At 55.4% G+C, this 22,491-nt stretch overlaps 4 protein-coding genes across 25 annotated transcripts in view; 2 read left to right on the forward strand and 2 right to left on the reverse strand.

Annotated features, from left to right (window-relative positions):
* Nucleotides 1-557, reverse strand: part of ANKZF1 (ankyrin repeat and zinc finger peptidyl tRNA hydrolase 1) — a 6,526-nt gene extending 5,969 nt beyond the window's left edge. The window contains exons 1-2 of one of the 3 annotated variants that reach the window (XM_061148694.1): nucleotides 257-556; nucleotides 1-142 (exon numbers count right to left, since the gene is read on the reverse strand). The exon at nucleotides 1-142 is cut by the window's left edge and continues 34 nt beyond it. In XM_061148694.1, the coding sequence (XP_061004677.1) occupies nucleotides 1-114 (114 nt within the window). In that variant the 5' untranslated portion in view covers nucleotides 115-142; nucleotides 257-556. Of the gene's footprint in view, nucleotides 146-256 lie in introns of all 3 variants that reach the window. The other 2 variants (XM_061148695.1, XM_061148696.1) reach the window with 2 other exon arrangements.
* Nucleotides 558-739: 182 nt separating this feature from the next.
* On the forward strand, nucleotides 740-10,216 carry ATG9A (autophagy related 9A). 8 transcript variants are annotated; one of them, XM_061148688.1, is made up of 17 exons: nucleotides 742-897; nucleotides 1,195-1,380; nucleotides 1,902-1,959; nucleotides 2,383-2,514; nucleotides 2,636-2,679; nucleotides 3,202-3,266; nucleotides 3,996-4,157; nucleotides 4,339-4,480; nucleotides 4,706-5,454; nucleotides 5,538-5,691; nucleotides 5,801-5,980; nucleotides 6,376-6,624; nucleotides 6,831-7,009; nucleotides 7,116-7,233; nucleotides 8,222-8,441; nucleotides 8,644-8,789; nucleotides 9,073-10,216. In XM_061148688.1, the coding sequence occupies exons 4-17, from the start codon at nucleotides 2,412-2,414 to the stop codon at nucleotides 9,076-9,078; spliced, it is 2,517 nt and encodes an 838-aa protein (XP_061004671.1). In that variant the 5' UTR covers nucleotides 742-897; nucleotides 1,195-1,380; nucleotides 1,902-1,959; nucleotides 2,383-2,411; the 3' UTR covers nucleotides 9,079-10,216. The 8 variants fall into 8 exon arrangements, with proteins under 8 accessions (XP_061004668.1, XP_061004669.1, XP_061004671.1 ...); XM_061148687.1 differs by having other exon boundaries at nucleotides 1,195-1,263; XM_061148690.1 differs by having other exon boundaries at nucleotides 1,195-1,263; nucleotides 1,905-1,959.
* A 358-nt stretch (nucleotides 10,217-10,574) lies between these two features.
* Nucleotides 10,575-18,380, forward strand: ABCB6 (ATP binding cassette subfamily B member 6 (Langereis blood group)). Its single transcript, XM_061148684.1, has 19 exons — nucleotides 10,575-11,449; nucleotides 11,745-11,882; nucleotides 12,126-12,312; nucleotides 12,509-12,610; nucleotides 12,768-12,951; nucleotides 13,782-13,903; nucleotides 14,405-14,514; nucleotides 14,699-14,764; nucleotides 14,936-15,061; nucleotides 15,203-15,279; nucleotides 15,368-15,431; nucleotides 15,542-15,627; nucleotides 15,842-15,899; nucleotides 16,469-16,573; nucleotides 17,003-17,177; nucleotides 17,321-17,433; nucleotides 17,678-17,772; nucleotides 17,843-17,911; nucleotides 18,101-18,380. Exons 1-19 carry the CDS (start codon nucleotides 10,901-10,903, stop codon nucleotides 18,207-18,209), a joined length of 2,535 nt encoding a protein of 844 aa, XP_061004667.1. The 5' UTR covers nucleotides 10,575-10,900; the 3' UTR covers nucleotides 18,210-18,380.
* Nucleotides 18,381-18,493: 113 nt separating this feature from the next.
* Nucleotides 18,494-21,377, reverse strand: ZFAND2B (zinc finger AN1-type containing 2B). Of its 13 annotated transcripts, none has more exons than XM_061148710.1 (10): nucleotides 21,300-21,377; nucleotides 21,101-21,174; nucleotides 20,756-20,850; nucleotides 20,389-20,515; nucleotides 20,103-20,254; nucleotides 19,774-19,869; nucleotides 19,638-19,698; nucleotides 19,485-19,552; nucleotides 19,093-19,165; nucleotides 18,494-18,779 (listed from the first exon to the last, which is right to left on the reverse strand). In XM_061148710.1, exons 3-10 carry the CDS (start codon nucleotides 20,827-20,829, stop codon nucleotides 18,726-18,728), a joined length of 705 nt encoding a protein of 234 aa, XP_061004693.1. In that variant the 5' UTR covers nucleotides 20,830-20,850; nucleotides 21,101-21,174; nucleotides 21,300-21,377; the 3' UTR covers nucleotides 18,494-18,725. The 13 variants fall into 13 exon arrangements, with proteins under 13 accessions (XP_061004693.1, XP_061004684.1, XP_061004689.1 ...); XM_061148701.1 differs by having other exon boundaries at nucleotides 20,384-20,515; XM_061148706.1 differs by having other exon boundaries at nucleotides 20,384-20,515; nucleotides 21,113-21,174; nucleotides 21,300-21,367.
* Nucleotides 21,378-22,491: the final 1,114 nt, after the last annotated feature.

Here is a 22,491-nt window from a genome sequence, read left to right on the forward strand (position 1 = left end):
CTCCTCGGGAAAGTGGCTCACCAGGCGCAGGCCCTGAAGGACCGGAGCATCCGTGCTGAGGTCAAACAGGGAGACCGACACAGGAGCCTGGGCTGCAGCTGGAGCCGGCGACATGGCTGAGCAGAAATTTACTTAGAAGCAGCTGCTGGAGCAGAAAGGTGGTTAAGAAACAGCTTCCCAAAGCAAGGTCCTATGCCGCCTCCCCAGCCAGCGTGACTTCGTTTCCCCTACTCCGCAAGGCACCACGGCCACTCACCCGGGTACCAGGGGTGGGCCCAAGGTTAATACGTGATCCCAGCCTGCTTTCTCAAATCCGCAGTCTCGGACCACACAAGAGTGAAATGGGCGTGAATTCAGCAATCAAATCGACTCCAGCAGAGTTAAAATCACCGAGGTCCCTTAACCAACCTCTCCTCGTTACCCATGCGGTGAGTTCCAGCAGTGACTACACCGCGTGGGCTCGCCACCGCCCGCAGAAGCTGCACTTAAGGTCAGAGGGAGCTGAGAGGTACGGGAAGTCTACAGTCCGAAAGCCGGATTTTTGCAATACCGTAACAAACTCCTCACTACGGAGTAGCGAAGAGGACAAAAGGTATTGGCTGCCTCTGAGCCCCGCCCCACGTAGAGCGTGCAGTTGGTTCCCTGACTTCCAGGGCTCGCCTCTAGCTTTTAGTCCCGCCTTGGACGCCAAGCATTGGCCATCGTGTCTCCACCCCCACGTTCATTGGTCAGGCTAACTGCGTCTGACAGTGAGTGGCAGACGCCGGGCCTAGCGCTCCCGGTCGGGCCGAGCCCAGTGAAGCCGACGGAGCCCCTGGAATCACCCGGGTGACCGTTCCTGTGGTGAAACGCGAGCCCGGTCACCGAAATCTCACGACCCGTGTCGGGCCTGGCCAGGTATGACCGCGGAGTCCTAAGCGGACTTGCAGTGCGTAACGGGGGAAGGGGCAACGCGGGCGGGGCGGAGGCGCGCAGCCGGAATGTTTTGATAGCGGGGGCGCGCGGACGGGGGCGCGCGTGAGCGGCGGGGGCGCGCGCAAGATTGTCCGCTGTTGGGAGCCGAGCCCTTGGCCTGGGGCCGGGCGGTCTGGGGGCGCGCTGGGCTCGGGTCGTGGCAGCTGGGTGTAGAAAGGCAACCCAGCTCGGCTGGGTGTATCGGCTGTCGGACTGGCTCGATTCTTCCAACGTCCGCAGGAACCCCTGAGCCCGGGCCCGGCTGACAGGGGCTCTATGGGCCCTGGGTCTACACTGACCCAGTGAGTGGTGAGTTCCCTGAGGGCTTGGTCAGCTTCTTAGGATCCAGGGCTCTCACTAACCTGGGGAACCCCACTGGGGCCAGGCTGAGCAGTGCTCCACAGCTTCAAGGTCTGCACTGACTGGGTGAGTGCCACCTAGATCATGCCTGTCTCCAGGACCAAGGGAACCCACAGTTGAGCCAGGATCTGGGTCTACACTGACCCAGTCAGGATATCCCATTTAGGAACTTTGCCTGCCTGCTGGGTGTTTGCTAGGGAAGCAAGGGCAGCTCCTTTTTAGGAGAGACTCTCTTCTTGGGTTTTGGGTTTGGGACCTTGCAGACCGGGGAAGGCCCACCTAATTCCTCAGGCTGAGGTGGGGCATGGAGAACAGTCCAGCCCTGTACAGACAGTCTCCGCAGGTTCATTAAGCCACAGCATGGGACCCTAGAGTTGAATGAGTGGCCTCATATGGCACAACCAGAGGAAGTGTGCATAGCCTTAGGCTAGGAGGGGTGCCTCTTTCCCACTGCAGCCTCCCTGCCCCTTGCTTGGCTTCCCCTGAGTTGGGGTGGGGGGATTTGGGGGGTAGGGGGGGAGTGGTAGCATTGGGTTTATTTCTATTCCCACTCCCCACTCTCTGGGGCCTGACACCTTCTCCTCCAGCAGCTGCAGAGCCAGGGCATCAAGGGCTGGAGCGGAGCTGACACTGTCCATGGAGCTGGTAGGGCCATGTGCTTATCTCAAACTTCTGTTTACAAAGTGCTTCCAAACTGCTAGTCTCTTGGGAGACCAGGGTTTCTCTAGGAGGGGAATGGGAGGGCCCCTTCTCTCCACTGAATAGAAGATGAAACAGATCCTGCTGCCCCACCCCATAAAGGGGCAGAGTCTGTCTTCAGGCCAGCAAGGCCTCAGTAGACACTCAGTAAAGACTACAGGAATGACTGACCTCATTGGTCAGTGAGGGCCTCCCAAGCCCTGAGCATATTGCTTTCCTTGGGTTACTACTCCCTCTGCCTTTGATCCAAGACAACTAGTAGTGGAGACCAAGCCCAAGGATTCTTTCTCGTTCATTTCTGTTCTAGTAGGCAGGGAAGATGACAGCAGAAGGTCTGAACCTGGGTCTCTCTTTCCTCTGTGCCCACAGGTGGACAGGGTGGACAGGGGGCGGTGGTGATGGCGCAGTTTGACACTGAATACCAGCGCCTAGAGGCCTCCTACAGCGATTCACCCCCTGGAGAGGAGGACCTGTTGGTGCATGTCCCTGAGGGGAGCAAGTGTGAGTTCTTGGACATGACAGCCAGAACTGGGACTTGGGGGAGAACTGGTGGAGGGACACTGAGGGAGCAAGGGGCTTCCATTTCTTCAGGGCTCTGACATCTCTGCTCCTGTACCCACAGCACCTTGGCACCACATCGAAAACCTTGACCTCTTCTTCTCTCGAATATCCTTTGTGTCTCTGTGTTGGAGCTCTTGAACCTTCAGCCCCTCTCTAAGCCAGGCTCCTTGAGGGGAAGAACTTGGTGTGGGTTTGGCTCTAATCCCTCAAAGGGGAGTGGAGTGCACCTTGAGCCTAAGTAGAGGCTAGGGAAATAATGACAGTTATAAATAATGATATCCCACATCTATTAAGAGCCATGTGCATTGTACTTTGTAGTATTAATTTATAAGGAACCTCTCTGAGGGTGATTCTCTTGATGGTATGCTAATAATCATAATAATTATTGTCTTTTGACTTTGTGTCAGTTCTGTGTTAAATACTTTATATGCGCTATCTCAGACCTAACGATCCTATAAGACAAGTGCTATTATACTACTATAGACAGAAGCTTAGAGAGGTTAAGTAACTTGGCCAAAGTCACACGGCTTGAAAGTCAGAGAGCCAGGACTTCATCTCAGGTACATGACACCAAAGTCTGTGCTCTTAATTGCTGTCTCTACGACCACTTTTTCTTAACAATTACACGTTTATAATCTACACCAGAAGAATGGTTTCACTTGTATGCTCATCGGGGAGATCTTTGAGCTCATGTAAGTACAAGGGACGGATGGTGCGGTGAAGGAACACATCACAGTGTTTCCTGTCTCTGAGCTCAACCCCTGGCCCAAACTGCCAGGGCAACTAGGTGCAAGGCTCAAAAGTGTGAACCTTTATAGTTTAAGGCTGGGTGTGGCACCAAGTTTTAAAGACTTATCTTTTTTAATCACCCTTATAAGGAAGGCTTTCCAAGTCCTGTCTCTTCCACAAAGAGAAGTCAGACTCATCAGAGCTCCAGTAGAATGAGCATGGTTCCATCAGGAGGTAGCAGATGCCAGATGCTTACTTGAGAAAAATGCCTCTGTTCTGCCTTGGATGTACCTTAGACCTACTGCTGAGTAGAGGGCCTTCTTAGAGGAAGGAGCCATATGGCTTTGCCAAAGAGTAAAGGGGTGGAAACCTGCAAAGGGGTTCTACGATCTCAACAGGAAATCAGGGACTGGCGACCAGAGACCACAGTCTAAGACCTTTGAAAGAGTGAGTGGTGGCAGAGATTACCATGGGATAGAAAAGCAGGCTGATTCTGTGGTGCCTGAAGCTAAGAGCCAAAAATAGGTGCTGCCTTGGGTCTCCCGGGGCCAAGCAGTAGAGAAAGGCCCTCCATTTCCCCAGAGGCTGCTCCCTAGTCTTGGTCTGCCACTTCCAGACTCTCACTTTTTCCCAGTTATTTCACTGGTGTCTCTCTGACTCTCAGACCGCACCCCCTCTGCCCAATTCCCCAGGCAGTTCCTCTTTGTGGTTGCCTTTACCACCTTCCTGGTCAGCTGTGTGGACTATGACATCCTATTCGCCAACAAGATGGTGAACCACAGTCTTCACCCAACCGAGCCTGTCAAGGTCACTCTGCCAGATGCCTTTCTGCCTGCCCAAGTCTGTAGTGCCAGGTAAGCACTGCAGGGCAGAGGGCACTAGAGCCTGTAGTTCAGCTAGCAGGTGGGAGATGGGGTGTGAGGCAGTAACATTCCCCAGAACACAGGCTCAGCCTCTCCGAATCCTTCAGGACAGCAGCATTTCTGCCCAGAGGCCTCAGGCCACTCTTCCTCCCCTTCCCTGTTGCCCCACCAGGATTCAGGAAAATGGCTCCCTTATCACCATCCTGGTCATCGCTGGTGTCTTCTGGGTCCACCGGCTCATCAAGTTTATCTATAACATTTGCTGCTACTGGGAGATCCACTCCTTCTACCTGCATGCTCTGCGCATCCCCATGGTGAGACTGGGAAGTTGGGCAATTAGCACCACAGTCCAGGATGTCTTCCACAGCCTGGGAAGGGTGGGGTATATTCCTGGGCATCAGGCAACTTCCTCCATCCTTGGTAGGCCAGGCAGGGTCTGCTTAAAGGCTCCCAAGGACCCCTGAGCCTCACAGCTCATGGAGGGCAAGGGGCTGAGGCAACCACCCCGCCTTCCATCCCCCGTCTCTTCCCCACCGCAGTCGGCACTTCCATACTGCACATGGCAAGAAGTGCAGGCCCGGATCGTGCAGACCCAGAAGGAGCACCAGATCTGCATCCACAAGCGTGAGTTGACAGAGCTGGACATCTACCACCGCATCCTCCGGTTCCAGAACTACATGGTGGCCCTGGTGAACAAGTCCCTCCTGCCCCTGCGCTTCCGCCTGCCGGGTCTTGGGGAGGTTGTCTTCTTCACCCGGGGCCTCAAGTACAACTTCGAGCTGATCCTCTTCTGGGGACCTGGCTCTCTCTTTCTCAACGAATGGAGCCTCAAGGCTGAGTATAAACGTGGGGGGCAACGGCTGGAGCTGGCCCAGCGCCTCAGCAACCGCATCCTGTGGATCGGCATTGCCAACTTCCTGCTGTGCCCCCTCATCCTCATCTGGCAGATCCTCTACGCCTTCTTCAGTTATGCCGAGGTGCTCAAGCGGGAGCCGGGCGCCCTGGGTGCGCGCTGCTGGTCGCTCTACGGTCGCTGCTACCTCCGCCACTTCAACGAGCTGGAGCATGAGCTGCAGTCCCGCCTCAACCGAGGCTACAAGCCCGCGTCCAAGTACATGAATTGCTTCTTGTCACCACTGCTGACACTGCTGGCCAAGAACTGCGCCTTCTTTGCTGGCTCCATCCTGGCCGTGCTTATTGCCCTCACCATCTATGATGAAGACGTGCTGGCTGTGGAACACGTCCTCACCACCGTCACACTCCTGGGGGTCACCGTGACCGTGTGCAGGTGGGCCAGGGCAGCAGGGGGGAGCAGGCTGCCTGTCATTTCCAGGAAGGGCTTCCATCTCACCATGTCCCTGATCCTACCAGGTCCTTTATCCCGGACCAGCACATGGTGTTCTGCCCTGAGCAGCTGCTCCGCGTGATCCTCGCTCACATCCACTACATGCCTGACCACTGGCAGGGTAATGCCCACCGCTCGCAGACCCGGGACGAGTTTGCCCAGCTCTTCCAGTACAAGGCAGTGAGTGGAGTTGGAGTCAGGGCCTGCTAGAGACTGGCTGACAGCTCGGTGCCGAGGGCTGGTCTCCCTCCTGCTCTCTTGTGACCTCAGTCCCTTTCTTCCTCTCTAGGTGTTCATCCTGGAGGAGTTACTGAGCCCCATTGTCACACCTCTCATCCTCATCTTCTGCCTGCGCCCACGGGCCCTGGAGATTATAGACTTCTTCCGCAATTTCACTGTGGAGGTTGTCGGTGTTGGAGACACCTGCTCCTTCGCGCAGATGGATGTTCGCCAGCATGGGCATCCCCAGGTATTAGGAAAGGAGCGGGGCAGTTGGCCAGAGGCGATGCTGGCCTATACAGCTTTTTGGGGCAAACTGCAAAAAGATACCCCTTCTGAGCCAATGAATCACAAAGTGGCAGCCCTGCACCAGGGCACACATGGCTTTATAAACAGGAGCCTAGACTGGATTATAGCCTTAAACTTGCATCCTTGGCCAAGCTCCCCTGAGAAAGGCACAAACCAAGCAGCTAACACAGTATGTGGCTACTTGTAGGGTGGCCACTAGGGCCCCCGGACGAGATACAGCAGTGCATTGTGGTCTCTGTCCTCCAGGGGCAAGGCCTCCCCCCTCCACTGCAGGAAAGGTACCAAAAGGGCTTCTGTAAGGGGCCAGTCCTGCTCACTGCAGCCTCCCTTGTGCAGTGGCTGTCCGGTGGGCAGACGGAGGCCTCAGTGTACCAGCAGGCCGAGGATGGGAAGACAGAGTTGTCACTCATGCACTTTGCCATCACCAACCCTGGCTGGCAGCCACCACGTGAGAGCACAGCCTTCCTAGGTTTCCTCAAGGAGCAAGTTCAGCGGGACGGAGCAGCTGCTGGCCTTGCCCAAGGGGGCCTGCTCCCGGAAAATGCCCTCTTTACGTCTATCCAGTCATTACAATCCGAGTCTGAGGTGCGTTCCTAGGGACTGGGAGATGATGGGCAGAGTGGACACCAGGAGCTGGGACTTGAGGGTGTGGGGCAGAAGGGTCCACCCTCCTGTTGGTTTCCTTCTCTCTGTTCATTCAGTCTGTGCCACTGGGTCCTAATGTGCAGAGTCCTGGGGGACCCAGAGGCCTCCTTGTTCCCTGAGAATTCTACCACCCCTTTTATTCACAGCCACTGAGCCTTATTGCAAATGTGGTAGCCGGCTCATCCTGCCGGGGCCCCCCTCTGCCTAGAGACCTGCAGGGCTCCAGGCACAGGGCTGAAGTCGCCTCTGCTCTGCGCTCCTTCTCGCCTCTGCAGCCTGGTCAGGCTCCCACAGGCCGGGCTCCCAGCACCATGACAGGCTCTGGGTGAGTAGCAGTGGGCCGAGAGGGGCGGGCATGGCAGTAGCCCCCAGCAGTTTGTGCGGGCCTCAGAAATGTTGATGACTGCTGTCTGTGCTGGCGTGGGGGACAGGGTGGATGCCAGGACAGCCAGCTCCGGGAGCAGCGTGTGGGAAGGCCAACTGCAGAGCCTGGTGCTGTCAGAATATGCATCCACTGAGATGAGCCTGCATGCCCTCTACATGCACCAGGTGAGTGGGCAGGAGGGGCAGGGCTGTAGAACCAAGGTGGCGGCTAAAAACAGAATAGAGGTTTTTAGACGTGGAAAAGCAAAACATGGGCTCGAATCCCTTCTCTGCCATTTACCTGCTATGCAATTTCCATTCCCGCATATTTCCTCTTCCTATCCTTTTCAGCCAAGCTTACTTTCACCCAGGGCTTTTCCACACTTGTGGTTTCCCCTGCTAAGAATCCACTTGCCTGACATGTCCACATGGCTCCCTCTTTCTCATTCAGGTCTGCTCTTTCCCATGCTATGAGACCATCTCTGGCCACCCTGAGTAAAAGCCTCCCTTGCCTACCCTCCTGAATCTTCCAGTTCTGTTTTTCTCTCCATAGCATTTAGCATCATCTGACACTGGTATTTTTTCCTTATTTATTTGTTTATTGTCTATCTCCCCCCACTCCATCCAAGTATATAAGCCCCAGGGAGTTGGGGTTTTTGTCTATTTTGTTTACTGCTGTATCCCCAGCACCTAAAAGAGCTCCTGGCACTTAGATTCACAAACAATTTACTCTGGAATCAAATGACTGGGGAAAATGAGAGCTATTACAATCTATGCACAGGCTTGTTCCAGGAATCTGCTGAGAACTTAACTTGTAAAACATCACATGTATGTTACATGTTAACATAACAGGTACTCTGAGTGAGTGGTTCTAGATGAGGTGATATAAATCAGAACTGGCCAATACCATGGTGGAGGGTAACTATTTCAGATATCATTCTGTCCCCAACTGCTTCCTTTGTGGCTCAGCAGGTAAAGAATCCACCTGCAATGAGGGAGACCTGGGTTCGATCCCTGGGTTGGGAGATCCCCTGGAGAAGGAAAAGGCTACCCACTCCAGTATCCTGGCCTGGAGAATTCCACAGATTGTACAGTCCATGGGGTCACAAAGAGTCAGATGCGACTGAGCGACTTTCACTTTCTGTCCCCAACTAACGAATCCCCCACTTCTCAGCTCCACAAGCAGCAGGCCCAGGCTGAACCTGAGCGGCATGTGTGGCACCGCCGGGAGAGTGATGAGAGTGGGGAGAGTGCCCCCGAAGAGGGGGGAGAGGGGGCCCGGGCCCAGCCTATCCCCCGCTCTGCAAGCTATCCCTGTGCTGCACCCCGGCCTGGAGCTCCTGAGACCACTGCCCTGCAGGGGGGCTTCCAGAGGCGCTACGGAGGCATCACAGGTATGCATTGGGGATGCAGAAGAGACAGAGCCTTCAGGGAAGAGTGGTCCTTCTGGGGCCTCTAGGGGAGGAGAGAGGTCAGAGGGACCAGACCCAAGGAGACTAGTCCCTCCCCGGCGCCTCCAACTCCCCCAGCAGCCCCAGAGCCCATCTCTTCATTCCTGTCTGTGTGCACACTAAGAGTACTCACTTGTGTCTGTAGATCCTGGCACAGTGCCCCGGGCTCCCTCTCACTTCTCTCGGCTGCCCCTGGGAGGATGGGCTGAAGATGGGCAGTCAGCATCAAGGCACCCAGAGCCTGTGCCCGAAGAGGGCTCAGAGGATGAGCTCCCCCCTCAGGTGCATAAGGTAAGGGCTCCAAGACCCGAAACCGACAGCCAGAAGTAGTAACTTCAGGCTGAGGTCAAGCTTCTCATGTGAAGGGAGGTGGCCTCCTGTGCACAGATGCTGCAACTTCTCCTCCAAAGTAGACTGCCTTCTCTCCCCTCACCAACTGTGAAACCCAGGACTCAATTTTTCCTTTGCTTACCTGCCTCAGAATCAAATTTTCCTTTTCCTTTATCTCCAGGCTTCTGTTGTGGAAGCAGATTGCTGAAGACCAGCTCCATAACCAACCCATATCTCTCCACAGGTATAGACGAGGCGGAGGAGGGTCCTATGCCTCAGGATGGAGGCCACTGTTGCCCTGCCATCCCAGAGGAGGGTCCCTGTGCCCCAGGATGGAGGCCATTGCTGCCCTGCCACCCCATCCGTCCGTCATGGAGGGCTCCCGAGTGCTGCCTGGCTCCACGCGTGTATTGTTTGTGTGTTCGTGCCTGGCCAAGGGAGGTGCCAATGCTGGGCTCGCCACAGCCCCAGGAGAGAGACAGGGGGCCTAGGAAACAGGGCACATGGGACTCTAGCCTCATCCCCAGGACCCCCCTTGGCTCAGAGTGTGGTGCTAGAAACTGGTCCCCAGCCCAGCCCCAGTACTGCCACCTTTGCACCCACCCCTGCAAGTCTCCAGAGGACTGCCCACCCCAGAAGCTGCCAAGCAGGGAGAACGTGTGCCAACTGTGGAGTGGGGAGGTTGGGCCTGGACCCTCAACCTCTGCAGCCTCCCTCCCCACCCCCGAACAGATGAGCAGCTCAGGCTGTGGCCCTTACCTCACCCCCAGTTCTCTCCCAGTGCTGCAGCCTGCTCACCTCTCCCCTGCTTCCTGCACATACATCACTGGCATGTTTGCCACTTGCTCCCCTTCTGTTCCCTTGCTCCCCCCTTCTGTTCAGCTTTTGCTTTGTGTTGGTGTGGAGGCTTTAGCTCCCAGCTCCCCTAATGCTATCTTTTGACACTAAGAAGGAAGGTTTCTAAACTGTGGAGCAGGGATGGACAGCAGGGATTTGCTGTCCTCCAACTTTTTAGGATGGGCCCCGGGAGACTTGCGGCCTTCCTGGCCCACATTGCTGCTTACTGTACCCCGTACCACCTGCACATGGGATGGAAAGGGCCAGAGTGTGACCTCGGCTGTCTGTCTCCCAGCAAGAGCGCTCTGGCCTGCATCCCGCTGTCCCGAGAGGGGGATGGAGGGGCGACAGGATGGCTTCGCCCTCGGCTTTGGGCTGCCGCACTGCATGCTGGGACCCAACTCCTTTCCTCCCCCCCCCACCCCCGCCCCTCTCCCCCAGCTCGGTCTGCTGCAGGTGAGCGGTTGAACTACGCAGCCGAACTTACAGCGGAATGGGGTGGGGGACCGTGTACAGCTTGACAACCTTTAATAAAGAAGGGACTGACTGCGGCTTCTTGTCCGGAGCGGCTAGGGTTTTGGGGGGCAGGAGGGGTGGGGTGTCTGTGAACCACCCACGTGGCCGGGGACTGGGTGTCCGCCCCGTGATAAAGCTGGTCTATGCGATCTCTTGGATATACCGACCTAGCGGGCGAGCAGAAGGGCAGCTTCCCAAGCCACGGTTCCTCGGAGGTCAAGGACTCCGGCAGGACGTGCGGTCGGATTTCCCGCCCTGAGCACGTGATCGTGCCGGCTCCGCCCTTCTATTTTTCCCTTCTCTGCGCGCGCCATCCCCCTCCCCGCCCCTTCGGAGACTCTCGGCCAATGGGGACCTGGGTAGGGGCCAGGGGCGGCCCCCGGTGGGCGGGGCTGCTGCGGAAGAGAGTCGCCGGAGTCGGACATTGAACACTCCCGTGGGCCCGGACCCGGCCGGAGGGTCACCCGCCGCGAGCAGAGGGCGAACGGCGGAGACCGCGTACGTGCCCGGCGTGAGTGCGTGGCGGCGGCGCGTGCGCAAAGCGAGTGGGTGGTGTGGCTGGGTCCACGTGCGACCCTGCCTGGCGACCCCTGCGGCTCAGTGCCCAGAGTATCCATGACCCGAGATACTCGGGATTCCGCGCCCCGCCCTGAGCGGCCGCCTCTCCAGTTCTCTGGTCCCTTAGTCCCCGCAGTCTCGGTCGGTGGCCACGCATTGCCATGGTGACTGTGGGCAACTACTGTGAGGCCGAAGGACCCGCGGGTCCAGTCTGGGCGAAGGGTGGGCTCAGCCCCTGCTTCTTCTTCACGCTCGTGCCCTCGACGCTGTTAGCCCTGGGGGCTCTGGCCTTGGTGCCGGCTTTTCCCTGCAGACGTCCGGAGCGGCTTGGTGGCGCCGACAGGGTGTCCTGGGCGGCCGGCCCTCGCGTCGCTCCCTACGTGCTGCAGCTGCTTCTGGCCACACTTCAGGTAGCGCTGCCCCTAGCCGGCCTCGTTGGCCGGGTGGGCACTGCCCAGGGTGCCCCACTACCAGGCTACCTTTTCCTGGCTTCTGTACTGGGGACTGTGGCCAGCGCCTGTGGTCTGGCGATGCTCGTAACAGAAAGGAGCCAGGCACTGCAGAAGCTAGCAATGGGCGTCTGGATCAAGTTCAGGCACAGCCCGGGTCTCCTGCTCCTCTGGACTGTGTCTTTTGCAGCCGAGAATTTGGCCCTGGTGTCTTGGAACAACCCACAATGGTGGTGGGCAAGGACGAACTTGAGCCAGCAGGTGAGGGACCTCGTGGGGGGAGGGGACGCGTGACGTGTCTGCTCACATTGCTTCCACGCTTTTCAAATGCCTTTAAGAAAGGGAAGAAAGGAGGGGCCAGTACTGCTGGGAGATGATAGCCAGCTGGTGGGGAGTGGCAGTGCTGAGTCACTGTAGGTTTTTTTAAAGCCTATTAGATGCTGGGCCCCTGAAGAGGACCTGGGTGTGTGTACTACCCGTGCCCAGCCATATTACAAGTAGTGAAAATGGGACTTTGGCCCTCAGTGATAGTCTCCCCGCCTATGTTTAATTCTAGGTTCAGTTTAGCCTGTGGGTGCTGCGGTATGTGGTCTCTGGAGGACTTTTTGTCCTGGGGCTCTGGGCCCCTGGACTCCGACCGCAGTCTTACACCTTGCGGGTCAATGAAGAGGATCAAGATGTAGAGAGGAGCCAGGTACACCTCAATTTCTAAAACTTAGGGTCTATCGTAATTCCATTCCCCGTCATCATTTCTACTCACCGTAATAACTCACTTTCCTAAATCTAAATGCCTGTTAGCCTTCCTGAGCCCATCAGGGGTCACATGTGGGTCCAAGTTACCTGGGAGCTATAATCCCATACATTTTCCTTAGGGGGTTTCTGGCTAATACCATTTTGATTTCTGAGCTCCCCTCCCCTACATGTTTCACCATCCTAGGTTCCATCAACAGAGGGGCCACCGAGGTCTACCTGGCGAGACCTAGGCAGGAAGCTCCGCCTACTGAGTGGCTACCTGTGGCCTCGGGGGAGTCCAGCTCTGCAGTTTGTTGTGCTCCTCTGCCTGGGGCTCATGGGGTTGGAGCGGGGACTGAACCTGTTGGTCCCCATCTTCTATAGGGACATAGGTGAGGGGGAGAAGGAGGGGGTCAGCTTAGCACTCTGGTCCTTCATTGGCCTGGATGGTGGCAGAGACTAGCCCAGGGAAGTGTGACAGAGTTGAGAACTGGGTGGTCAGTAGAGGCTGTGGCTGATGCCTAGGGCAGTTTCTCCCAAAGAGAGTGCTAGGGTCTCTGAGTGGGCTTGGACTCATTTTCTCCATAGTGAACTTGCTGACCCAGAAGGCACCTTGGAACTCCCTGGTCTGGACGGTCATCATCTATGTCTTCCTCAAGTTCCTCCAGGGGGGTGGCACTGGCAGTACAGGTATGAGGGACTCTGCTGTCACCCTGGTTGGCATTGGCCGCTGTCCCTCCTTCCATAGGCGTCCCTCCCCCGCGCTCTCAGACCTTTCACATCTTGCTGCTGGGCTGACGTCATTGGGCCGCTCAGCCCTACCAAGGCCTCCCCTGGCTCCCTGCAGGCTTCGTGACCAACTTTCGCACGTTCCTATGGATCCGAGTGCAGCAGTTCACCTCGAGGCAGGTGGAACTGCGCCTCTTCTCCCATCTGCACGAACTTTCACTGCGCTGGCACCTGGGGCGCCGCACGGGGGAGGTGCTGCGGATCGTGGACCGGGGCACGTCCAGTGTCACGGGGCTGCTCAGGTGCCATGCCAATGGAAAGGAACTGCGGGAGGGCAGGGCTGGGGAAACGGGTGGAGGGGCTGTCAGGACAACCCACCCAGCTGAAGGAGTTGCCTCTCTGTCTTCTTTGTTTTTTTTCTTAAATTATAAAATTAATATACACATGCCCTTATAATAATTCCAATAAAGCAGACAGAGCAAATCTCTTGAATTCCACTCACTAGAGGTTCCCACTCTGTTTAGTATGTAGAGTTCTGCTTTTTTGCATTTTTTTACATATATACATGTAGAACTAGTAGGTATTGTGTAGGTGTTTCCTAAAACAGATGGTATCATGATGTAGGCGTCATTTCTCCAGAATGGCTTTATTATCAAAATGTTGTGGAGATGTATTCTTATCTGGGCTTCCCTGGTGGCTCAGTGGTAAAGAATCTGCCTTCCAAGCAGGAGATGCAGGTTCAATCTCTGGGTTGGGAAGATCCCCTGGAGAAGGAAATGGCAACCCACTCCAGTATTCTTGCCTGGAGAATTCCAGGGACAGAGGAGCCTGGTGTGCTACAGCCCACAGGGTTGCAAAGAGTCAGACACAACTTAGTGATTAAACAACAACAGTCTCATCCATACGTGAAGATCTTTCTCATGCATTATAATTGATCCAAAGCATTCTATAGCTTGGGCATGCTATGGTTTATTTAGCCATAATAAGGTAAGGGGCATCGATGCTTAAGGGGCATTTAGCTTGATTCTAGTCTGTTGCTATAGAAAACACAACACTATGTCAAAACCTCCTAGGTAGAATTACTGACCCTGAGCCCTTAACCTATTCTTTGTTGCTTGACTTTGCCTCCTAGCTACCTGGTATTCAACATCATCCCCACGCTGGCTGACATCATCATTGGCATTGTCTACTTCAGCATGTTCTTCAATGCTTGGTTTGGCCTCATTGTGTTCCTATGCATGGGTTTTTACCTTGGTGAGTGCTGCTTGGTGAAACCATCTCCCTGAACCATTTACAGAGTGCCTTGAACCTGAGTCCTGCCCCGACTCAGATGGCCCAGCTTTGAGAAGCTGTAGATCAATGGGCTCCAATAGGCTCCTGCTGCTCCCCAGTGTGATGGGTGAGCATCCTCTGTCAAGGAAGCCCCAGCTTTCCGTAGGGAAGGACATCCTGGTCACTTTAGATTCCCGCTGTGGAACCTCAAGTCAAGGAGGAACTTCACGTGATAGGATGCAGCTTGCCTCCATTGGTTCACCAAAACTGTTTTCACACAGGCTTTATGCAGACTTTGATGATGTCTTGGACACAGCCCCTTCCCTCAGGGAGCTTAGGACTCCCTCCCTTGGGAATCTGGGTCTCTGGGTTATAACACAGGGTTAGTGTACAGGTGACCAGCAGCAGACATACACATCGTCTCTGCTGCTGGGAGTGACTTGCTCTCTTCTCCTCCCTCTCGCTTCTCCTGTCACTCTCTAGCCCTGACCATCGTGGTCACTGAGTGGAGAACAAAGTTTCGACGGGCCATGAACATGCAGGAGAATGCTACCCGGGCCCGGGCTGTGGACTCTTTGCTAAACTTTGAGACGGTAATGGAGACCTCAGTGGCAGTGTTGTGAGGTTTGGAGATGTAGAGGAGTGTGCCTGGGGTCGTTGGGGCTGACAAGGACCAGGGAGGATGCGAAGTGTGCTGCCTACAATCAGGGAGGAGGGATGGGGAATGGAGCCAAAAGCTGTGGCCATGTGAAACAGCACTGATTTGAAATTCATCAGGTGAAGTATTACAACGCAGAGAGTTATGAAGTGGAACGCTATCGTGAGGCCATCATCAAATATCAGGTCAGGATGCTGGTTTGCGGCCTACTGAGAGCAACAGCCAGGACTTGTGGAATCACCAGGCCTGAGAGGAGTAAAATTTGGGCTGTGAGGTTGATGTGCCTGGGCCCAGGTTGGGATTTGGTGACTGTCAACATGTGTATGACATTCCTTCCTTATTTGTCCTTGCCCAAGAGTTTAGAGTGGAAGTCAAATGCTTCACTGGTTCTACTAAATCAGACCCAGAACCTGGTGATTGGACTTGGGCTCCTTGCCGGCTCCCTGCTTTGTGCCTACTTTGTCACTGAGCAGAAGCTACAGGTGAGGGAATTGTCCTGGGCCTGGGGACTTTGTCTAGGCCATCAGGTTCATGGGTGGGAAGTAGGTAGGGGGGTAGCTAGTTGGCAGGGTGACAGCCCACCAGCCTCCTGTGACTCTGTCCTCATCCCTGGATGTCCACAGGTCGGGGACTTTGTGCTGTTTGGCACCTACATCATCCAGTTATACATGCCTCTCAACTGGTTTGGCACCTACTACAGGTAACCTGATGCCAGCCCTCACCTGTCCAGGGGGCACTGTTATCTCCCCAGCTCCCGGGAGGCGCTCCAACCAGCCCTCTTCTTGCAGGATGATTCAGACCAACTTCATCGATATGGAGAACATGTTTGACCTGCTGAAAGAGAAGACAGAAGTGAGTGAGGAGAGAGGAGTGGGTTTGTAGGGAGTGGGAGCTGGCATGGTGTTCCTCGTGTCTGGAGGATACCAGGCCTGTAATGGCACACAATGGTGGCACTCTCCCAGGTGAAGGACCTTCCTGGCGCAGGGCCCCTTCGCTTTCAGAGGGGTCAGATTGAGTTTGAAAACGTGCACTTCAGTTACACTGATGGGTGAGCCCCTCCCCTTCCACTGTCCCACAGGCCCCTTCTCCCGTGTCCATTTACACACTGCTCCTCCCCTTGCCCCTCCCCACTGCTTCTCAGCCCACCACCATCTGGGAAGACAGACTGAGCGAGAGGCGGCAGGGCCCAGTACTAGCTCTAGTGGTGGGGGGGCCCCTGGCAGTATAGCCGGCCTGCCGACCATGCTCACCCTTCCTTGCAGGCGGGAGACCTTGCAGGACGTGTCCTTCACCGTGATGCCTGGACAGACACTGGCCCTGGTGAGAGGAGACCCAGCCCTCTGACCAAGACTCCTTGAGCTTCCCTTATTCCAGTGCCCGTGGTAGCTGAGGATCCAGGTTGTAGAGTCAGAGAGCCCTGTCATATTGGGTCACAGGACTGAATGTGGCTCCTCCGTGGACATTGGTGGCCTCTTGGAGAGAAAGCCTTAAAAGCCAACGGGCCTGAGAATGTTTTTCTTTCCTTAAATTTCTTTTTTTTTTTTTTTTGGTTGTGGTGGGTCTTAATTGCTGTGTGAAAGCGTTCTCTAGTTGCGGGGAGCAAGAGCTACTTTGTTGCCGTGCACAGGCTTCTTGTTGTGGTGGCTTCTCCTGTTACAGAGCACAGGCTTCAGGCACATGGGCTTCAGGAGTTGTAGCATGCAGGCTCAGTAGTTATGGCTCTCGGGCTCTAGAGTACAAGCTCAGTAGTTGCGGTGCATGGGCTGAGGTGCTCCGAGACATGTGGAATCTTCCCAGACCAGGGAGCAAACCCATGTGCCCAGGTGGGCAGATTCTTACCCACTGCACCACCAGGGAAGTCCTTTCTCCCTCTGTTTTTCATGCAACAGGTGGGCCCATCGGGAGCAGGGAAGAGCACAGTTTTGCGTCTGCTATTTCGCTTCTATGACATCAGCTCCGGCTGCATCCGAATAGATGGGCAGGATATTTCACAGGTAAGGATGCTCAGGGGAAGACTATAATTTAGGGGCCCGTATGTGAAAGAACGGTACGTGCTGGGCATCCAGGGAGTAGAGAAAGAGCTGTCACCCCTACAAAAAGCTGGGTCAGGATACCTCAGCCTTTCTAGCGGCACATGGTTTGTATAAGGAAAGTAGTCACGGGAGCGATTCCTAGGATGCCGTATGAGACACAAAGATCTGCAGCCATCCAGGGCAGCAGGGAGAGAAAATGAATTTTCTCTCTATCAATGGGGAAACAGAGTTAGAGAGATTAAGTGATTTGCCCACACAGCTGGGATCTGGGGAGGTGAAGGCAGGACTCTCACGCAGAGCCTCTCATCCCATGTGCTTCCCACCAGCCCATCCTACCTTCCAGGCCTGGAGGGATCTCACAGGCCACAGTATATGGTCTTTTGGCCCCAGGTGACCCAGACTTCTCTCCGGTCTCACATTGGAGTCGTGCCCCAGGACACTGTCCTCTTCAACGACACCATTGCCAACAATATCCGCTACGGCCGCATCACAGCTGGGAACGACGAGGTGAAGGCTGCGGCTCAGGCTGCAGGCATCCATGACACCATCATGGCTTTCCCTGAAGGTGAGCCTCCCCTTCAGGGTCTCCCCCCCCCCAGTTCAGGCCCGTTACTGCCTCTGACCTCCATTCTACCCCGTCCTTGCCCATCTGGTCACAGAAACCAAGTGTAGTACATGTGACTTGAGAGAGGTGGGCAATTTCCACAGGGTATGATACGCAGGTGGGCGAGCGGGGACTGAAGCTGAGTGGTGGGGAGAAACAGCGTGTCGCCATCGCTCGCACCATTCTCAAGGCTCCAGACATTGTTCTGCTGGATGAGGTGAGGGCCCTGAGACGCCTTCCCCACCTCCTTCCTCCCCGAGCCTGTGCCCAACCATTCCTGCTGAGCACCGTTCTTCATGTAGGAAAGCTAGCACGAATGCATGTTTCACAAAAACACTTTACAGTTTTCAAGTGCAAAACAAGGTCCTTGTTGATTCCTGAGGCCTCGGCTAGCCACTTGCATCCTCCTCCCACCAGGGATCTGGTGGGAGGGACAGTTTTACCTAAGTTCCTCTCTGTAGGCAACATCTGCGTTGGATACCCACAATGAGCGGGCCATCCAGGCTTCTCTGGCCAAAGTCTGCGCCAACCGCACCACCATCGTGGTGGCACACAGGTATGGGACAGGCAGCAGGTGGGGGGCCCCCTCAGGTGTTGTGGTGGGTGACTGACCTCTGACCTCTCAGGCTCTCCACGGTGGTCAGTGCTGACCAGATCCTCGTCATCAAGGATGGCCGCATCGTGGAGCGAGGACGGTAAGGGACACAGCATGATAAACAGGGGAGGGCCTCTGAAGTGGGGGCCCCAAGGTAAGGTCGTGGAATCCCAGGAGTTTCTGGAAGGATCTCCTTCACCAGTTCCTTGTCATCTCACAGACTGGTGGCAAGGACTCTTGGGGTACAAATAACAGTTGGTTGGGACTTACATTTTTCTCCTTGCCCCAGGCACGAGGCTCTGTTGTCCCGAGGTGGGGTGTATGCTGACATGTGGCAGCTACAGCAGCAGGGACAAGAAGAAGTCTCTGAAGACACCAAGCCCCAGACTAAGGCATGATGACAAAAGTTGTGGCCACTTCCTTCCTGAAGGAGAACTCTGAGCGGAATACACTATATCCCTCTTCCCTGCCATGTTTCTTCCTGGTCTTGGTGCTAGCTACAGTGATGGAACAGGGATTTTCAGAAGAGCATTGTGGGGGAAATAAAAGTGTGGACTGTGTTAGGATCACTATGACTTTGTGGTGTGGGGAACTACAACAGGCCTCCACTGCAGGTTAGATGAGCATTCTTGACGGGACTCTTGTGTTTTTGATTGGAAAAGAGAAACACACCACTTTGGTGTCTTATAGACTGCCCATCCTTTATTGTTTCTAGTCCCCCTCCCTGCCCCCTATACATGGAGGGGAGCCCCAGTATATGGGGGATGACAAGATGCAGGGGGGCCAAGTGGGACCGGGCCAGGGAACAGTTCAGAGCGGCTCACTCCCATGCAGCTGGAGTGGCCAGCAGAGCCCTCTGTAGGCTCAGCTCCACATGCTGTTTCTCCAGATGCTCCCTGGAGATGGCCTCCACGTCACTCCTCCTCGTCTTCACTCCGGCTGCTCTGGGCCTCCTCTCCCTGTGGACCCTAGAGGTGCGAGGGCCACAGTCTTCCTCAGCTGAGCCTCCCTCCCCAAGCCCAGGGCCCTAGCACAGGTTGCAGTTGGACGGCTTCAAGCTGCGGCTTTGAGCCTGGAGCAAGGGGAGGGGAAGGAGAGGAAGACAGGGTGCGACATCAAGGAAATGAGGGACAGTCCTTGAGTGGAGTCATAGGAAAACAAAAGGATAAACACCCCTGTATACTCTACCACTTGGAAGAACACCCTCCCTGCCTTCCCCCCTACCCCGCAAACTCCTTACTTACTCCTGGCACAGGGCCCATCTCTACGCCGTCCTCATACCTGTTGCTGTCGGTATTCTGCCTCACTGGCCGATAGTGCTTGTGCTAAAGCTAAGTCTTCTTCCTCCTGAGAACTGGGAGGAAGGAACAGCTTAACTTAGTATCTAAAATGTGAGCATCTCATCTGTTAGGCATCACTGTGCTGAGCCCTTCTAAGTATTGTTTCAATTTTCACATGTAGGTTTTTACAGGGTGTTGGTATTGTCCTCATTTTGTTGAACATATTAAGACCGTAAGGGGCCAAAGAACTTGTCCAAGGTCATATAGTTCAAAAACTTAATTTTGAGCCCAAGTTCCTATTATCCTGCATTGGATGAAAGCAGTCCCTCCGCCCTCCCTCCCTCCAAACTGAGCCTTCACCCACGCCCCACCCTTTACCAGTGAGTTAGGTACCTTGGGACCTGGGGTTTGGTCTCCGCCAGGGACAGTTCCAGGGCTCGTTGCAGAGCCTCATCCTCACTCTGCAAAAGGGAAAATAAGACCAGGTGCCTTGGACTTCACTCTCTGCGGGTCTGCTTCTGTCCATCCAACCTCTGCCCCACTCACCAAGCCATTCTGCAAAGTAATCTCTGGAGGAGCCGTCCGGGTTGGAGACTGAGTTGTGGCTCTATGGCAGACATTCAAGAGGCTCAGGTCAGAGATGTGAATGGGGAAAAGGGAGAGGGGAAACAGGCAGGCCTACCTGCTGGCAGAGGAAGACGAAGGCAAGGTCTGGTTCGGGCTAGGGACGGTCTTTGTAGAAGAAGCCAGGCTTTGTGCTCTGGAGATGGCAGCCAGTCTGTAGGAAGAGACACTCTGGGCATGCCTCCAGGCACCTTCGGCTTAACAGGTTCCTCTCACCCCCGACCCAGGAAGTCAGGAGGGGAGCTCCTCCAAAAGATCTGGAAAACATGCACTTGAAAAAGAAAGAAAAGACTCCCTAGCCAAAGGAGACGGGGTGAAGCTTCCCAACTGTTATGACAAAGGTTCATTCAGGTCCCAAAAGCAAGTAGAGAACTTGGTTGCAATTACCCTGCCCTACTGGTGGGGTGCCCCTCCCCAGAGCAATCATGGTCCAGTGGGTGACGGTGCTTGATGCAGAAATTTCGGCCACAGCGGTCGCAGGTCAGTTTCATCATTTCCCGCTGCCGGCAGCCAGCGCGTTCACACTTATTGGTGAAGATCTGAGGCGGAGTAGGAAGGATTGTCTCTGCTGAGATCTCTGCTCCCTTTTCAACCCTGTCCTAACAGCTGTGCAGAGTTCCAGGCGTTTGTAGTCCCAGGTGACCATGGTTGATCCCTCTAACAGTTACCTTACGTTTTTGTTGAGCTGGATCTGAGCGACAGTCTCGGTCAATGTGCTCCCCAACAGCACGGTCAGGGGACTCCCCTCTGGCCACAGGTACAGGCACGTTACAGAGCGGGCATACAGGCACCTGGATATCCTATAGTTAGGGAGCAGGGGTCGGTCTGTGGCCTACTCCCAGTCCAGTCAGATCTCTGATCCTGAGAGAATCCCCCTGAAAGAACCTGGACGTGCCCTCCATAAACGCAAAAGGAAATAATGTTCCCAGCACTGAGCCTCAAGAAGACAATAAAGAAGGGAAAATGTGAGGCAGAGGGGTTCCGGATATTTTGCACGCATCCTCCACCCGCCCCCTTTCACCCTCAGACCGCCCCCTCACCTTTTGGTAAGCAGATCCACAGTGATGCTGGGCGTAGGCCACATGGTCTGCGCAGAAGATGCCCGAGCAGGCATCGCACTTGAGCGGCAGAAAATCTGCAGGAAGTGGGTCAGACTGCAGGTCCAGTGGGACCTCGACGTTCCCGCTCACTCAAGCTTTCCCCTCTGGGGAAGGAAAACGCTGCCGCACTAGGAACCAACTGGACCCTGGCCCTACTCCACTATCTCCTAAGCCGCGCCCCAAGCTCGAGCCCCGCCCTCCTCGGGCACTCCCAGCCCAGGAGCCCTACGCTCCGCCCGGCCCCGCCTCCCGCGTGCTCCGCCCCTCACCCCTTTACCCGCTTACCCAAGCGCTTACAGCTCGGCTCCGAACAGTGAGCCCCAAGGTCCGGAAACTCCATCGCCGGGCCGGACGGGGACCTGCTGGGAGAGGACGCGATGCTGAGCTCCCCAAGGGCTCCAGCTCTGGATCCAAATCGCGACCCCGTACTCTGGGGAGAAGTCCTCGTTCCGCCCCTTCCTCCCCTCGACTCAGGCCGCTTTACCGGAGCGTCAGCGCCTCCCGGACCGCGGTTCTCACTCCTCCCTTGGCGCGCGCGGGCGCGCTGACGTCTTCGCGCAGGGCGGGCACGTCCCGCTCAGTCTGCAGGGGCGGGGCGCATCCCGGAAGAGCCGAGGCCCGCTCCTCCTGTTTTGCCAGGCGTCGGGGAGCTGGATGGTGTCTCCTGGGCTACCGAGTGGCCGCGGGTGGGTTTGGAGACCCTGGGCGCGGGCCTAGGTCCACGAAGGCGTTAGGGCGGGCGAAGACAAGGAGAGATGACATCTTCGAGGCTGGGGTGGTTTGGGGTCTTTCACAATTGGGTCCTTCGCCTGCTTCTCGCTCTGCACCCTCCCCCAGCCATTTCGTTTACAGCCGCTGCTATACCTACTCTACGAACTGAAAACACCCATGTTTCTGTGAGATACACATTTCTCTTCAGAGCCGTAGCTCCTCCACGTTTGGTTTCGCTGTCCTTTGGTAAGACTTCTCTGACCCTCCTCTGTTTGAGCCCAGTGCATCTCTTGTGGTTTCCCGTCGTTCTTTTCTAGCACCCTATCACCTTGTTGTAATCATCTCTTATCTCACTCCCTCACTGCCCCCTTCCCACATAAATATAGTGGTAAGACGAACCACGTCTGCCTTCCCTTGAGTTGGACCCAGCACCCAGTGCAGTGCCTGGAACTGTGTGGTTTTCAGACCTTAGTGTGAATCACCTGCTTTAAAATGCGGATTCCTGAGCTCCCATCCCCTCCCCACCCAAGGAAGCACAGGAGAGAATTCGGACAGATTATCCATCTACTACAATTTGAAAAACACATGCCTGGAATATTCTGAATGCTTACTTAATGTTTCTTGAGTGAAGCTAGAGAGTCGCTGGATTGGTGTCCTGCTTGACCCTAGGGAGCCCCAGGTTGAGACTTCCATTTCAACACGTTTTCTCACATGCCTCTCTGGCCCTTCATGCATGGGCTTGGTTGCCCTAGCTTCCCATAAATTTGGGCATGGAGATAAGTAAACAGATGAAATACTTAGAGTTGAACATGTCCTCCAAAATGGAGAGAGAACCAGCTACAACTAGGAATGAGACAGCTTTCTTCTGTTCTCCCTCTCTCCCTCCAGCTTTTGGTTTTGCTTCCCTCTGTGTCTGCTTCTTACATCCTTACAGCTCTAACGCTACTGGAAATTAAAACCACTTT

Source organism: Dama dama, chromosome 8, assembly GCF_033118175.1.
Source record: "Dama dama isolate Ldn47 chromosome 8, ASM3311817v1, whole genome shotgun sequence".
Taxonomy (NCBI): domain Eukaryota; kingdom Metazoa; phylum Chordata; class Mammalia; order Artiodactyla; family Cervidae; genus Dama; species Dama dama.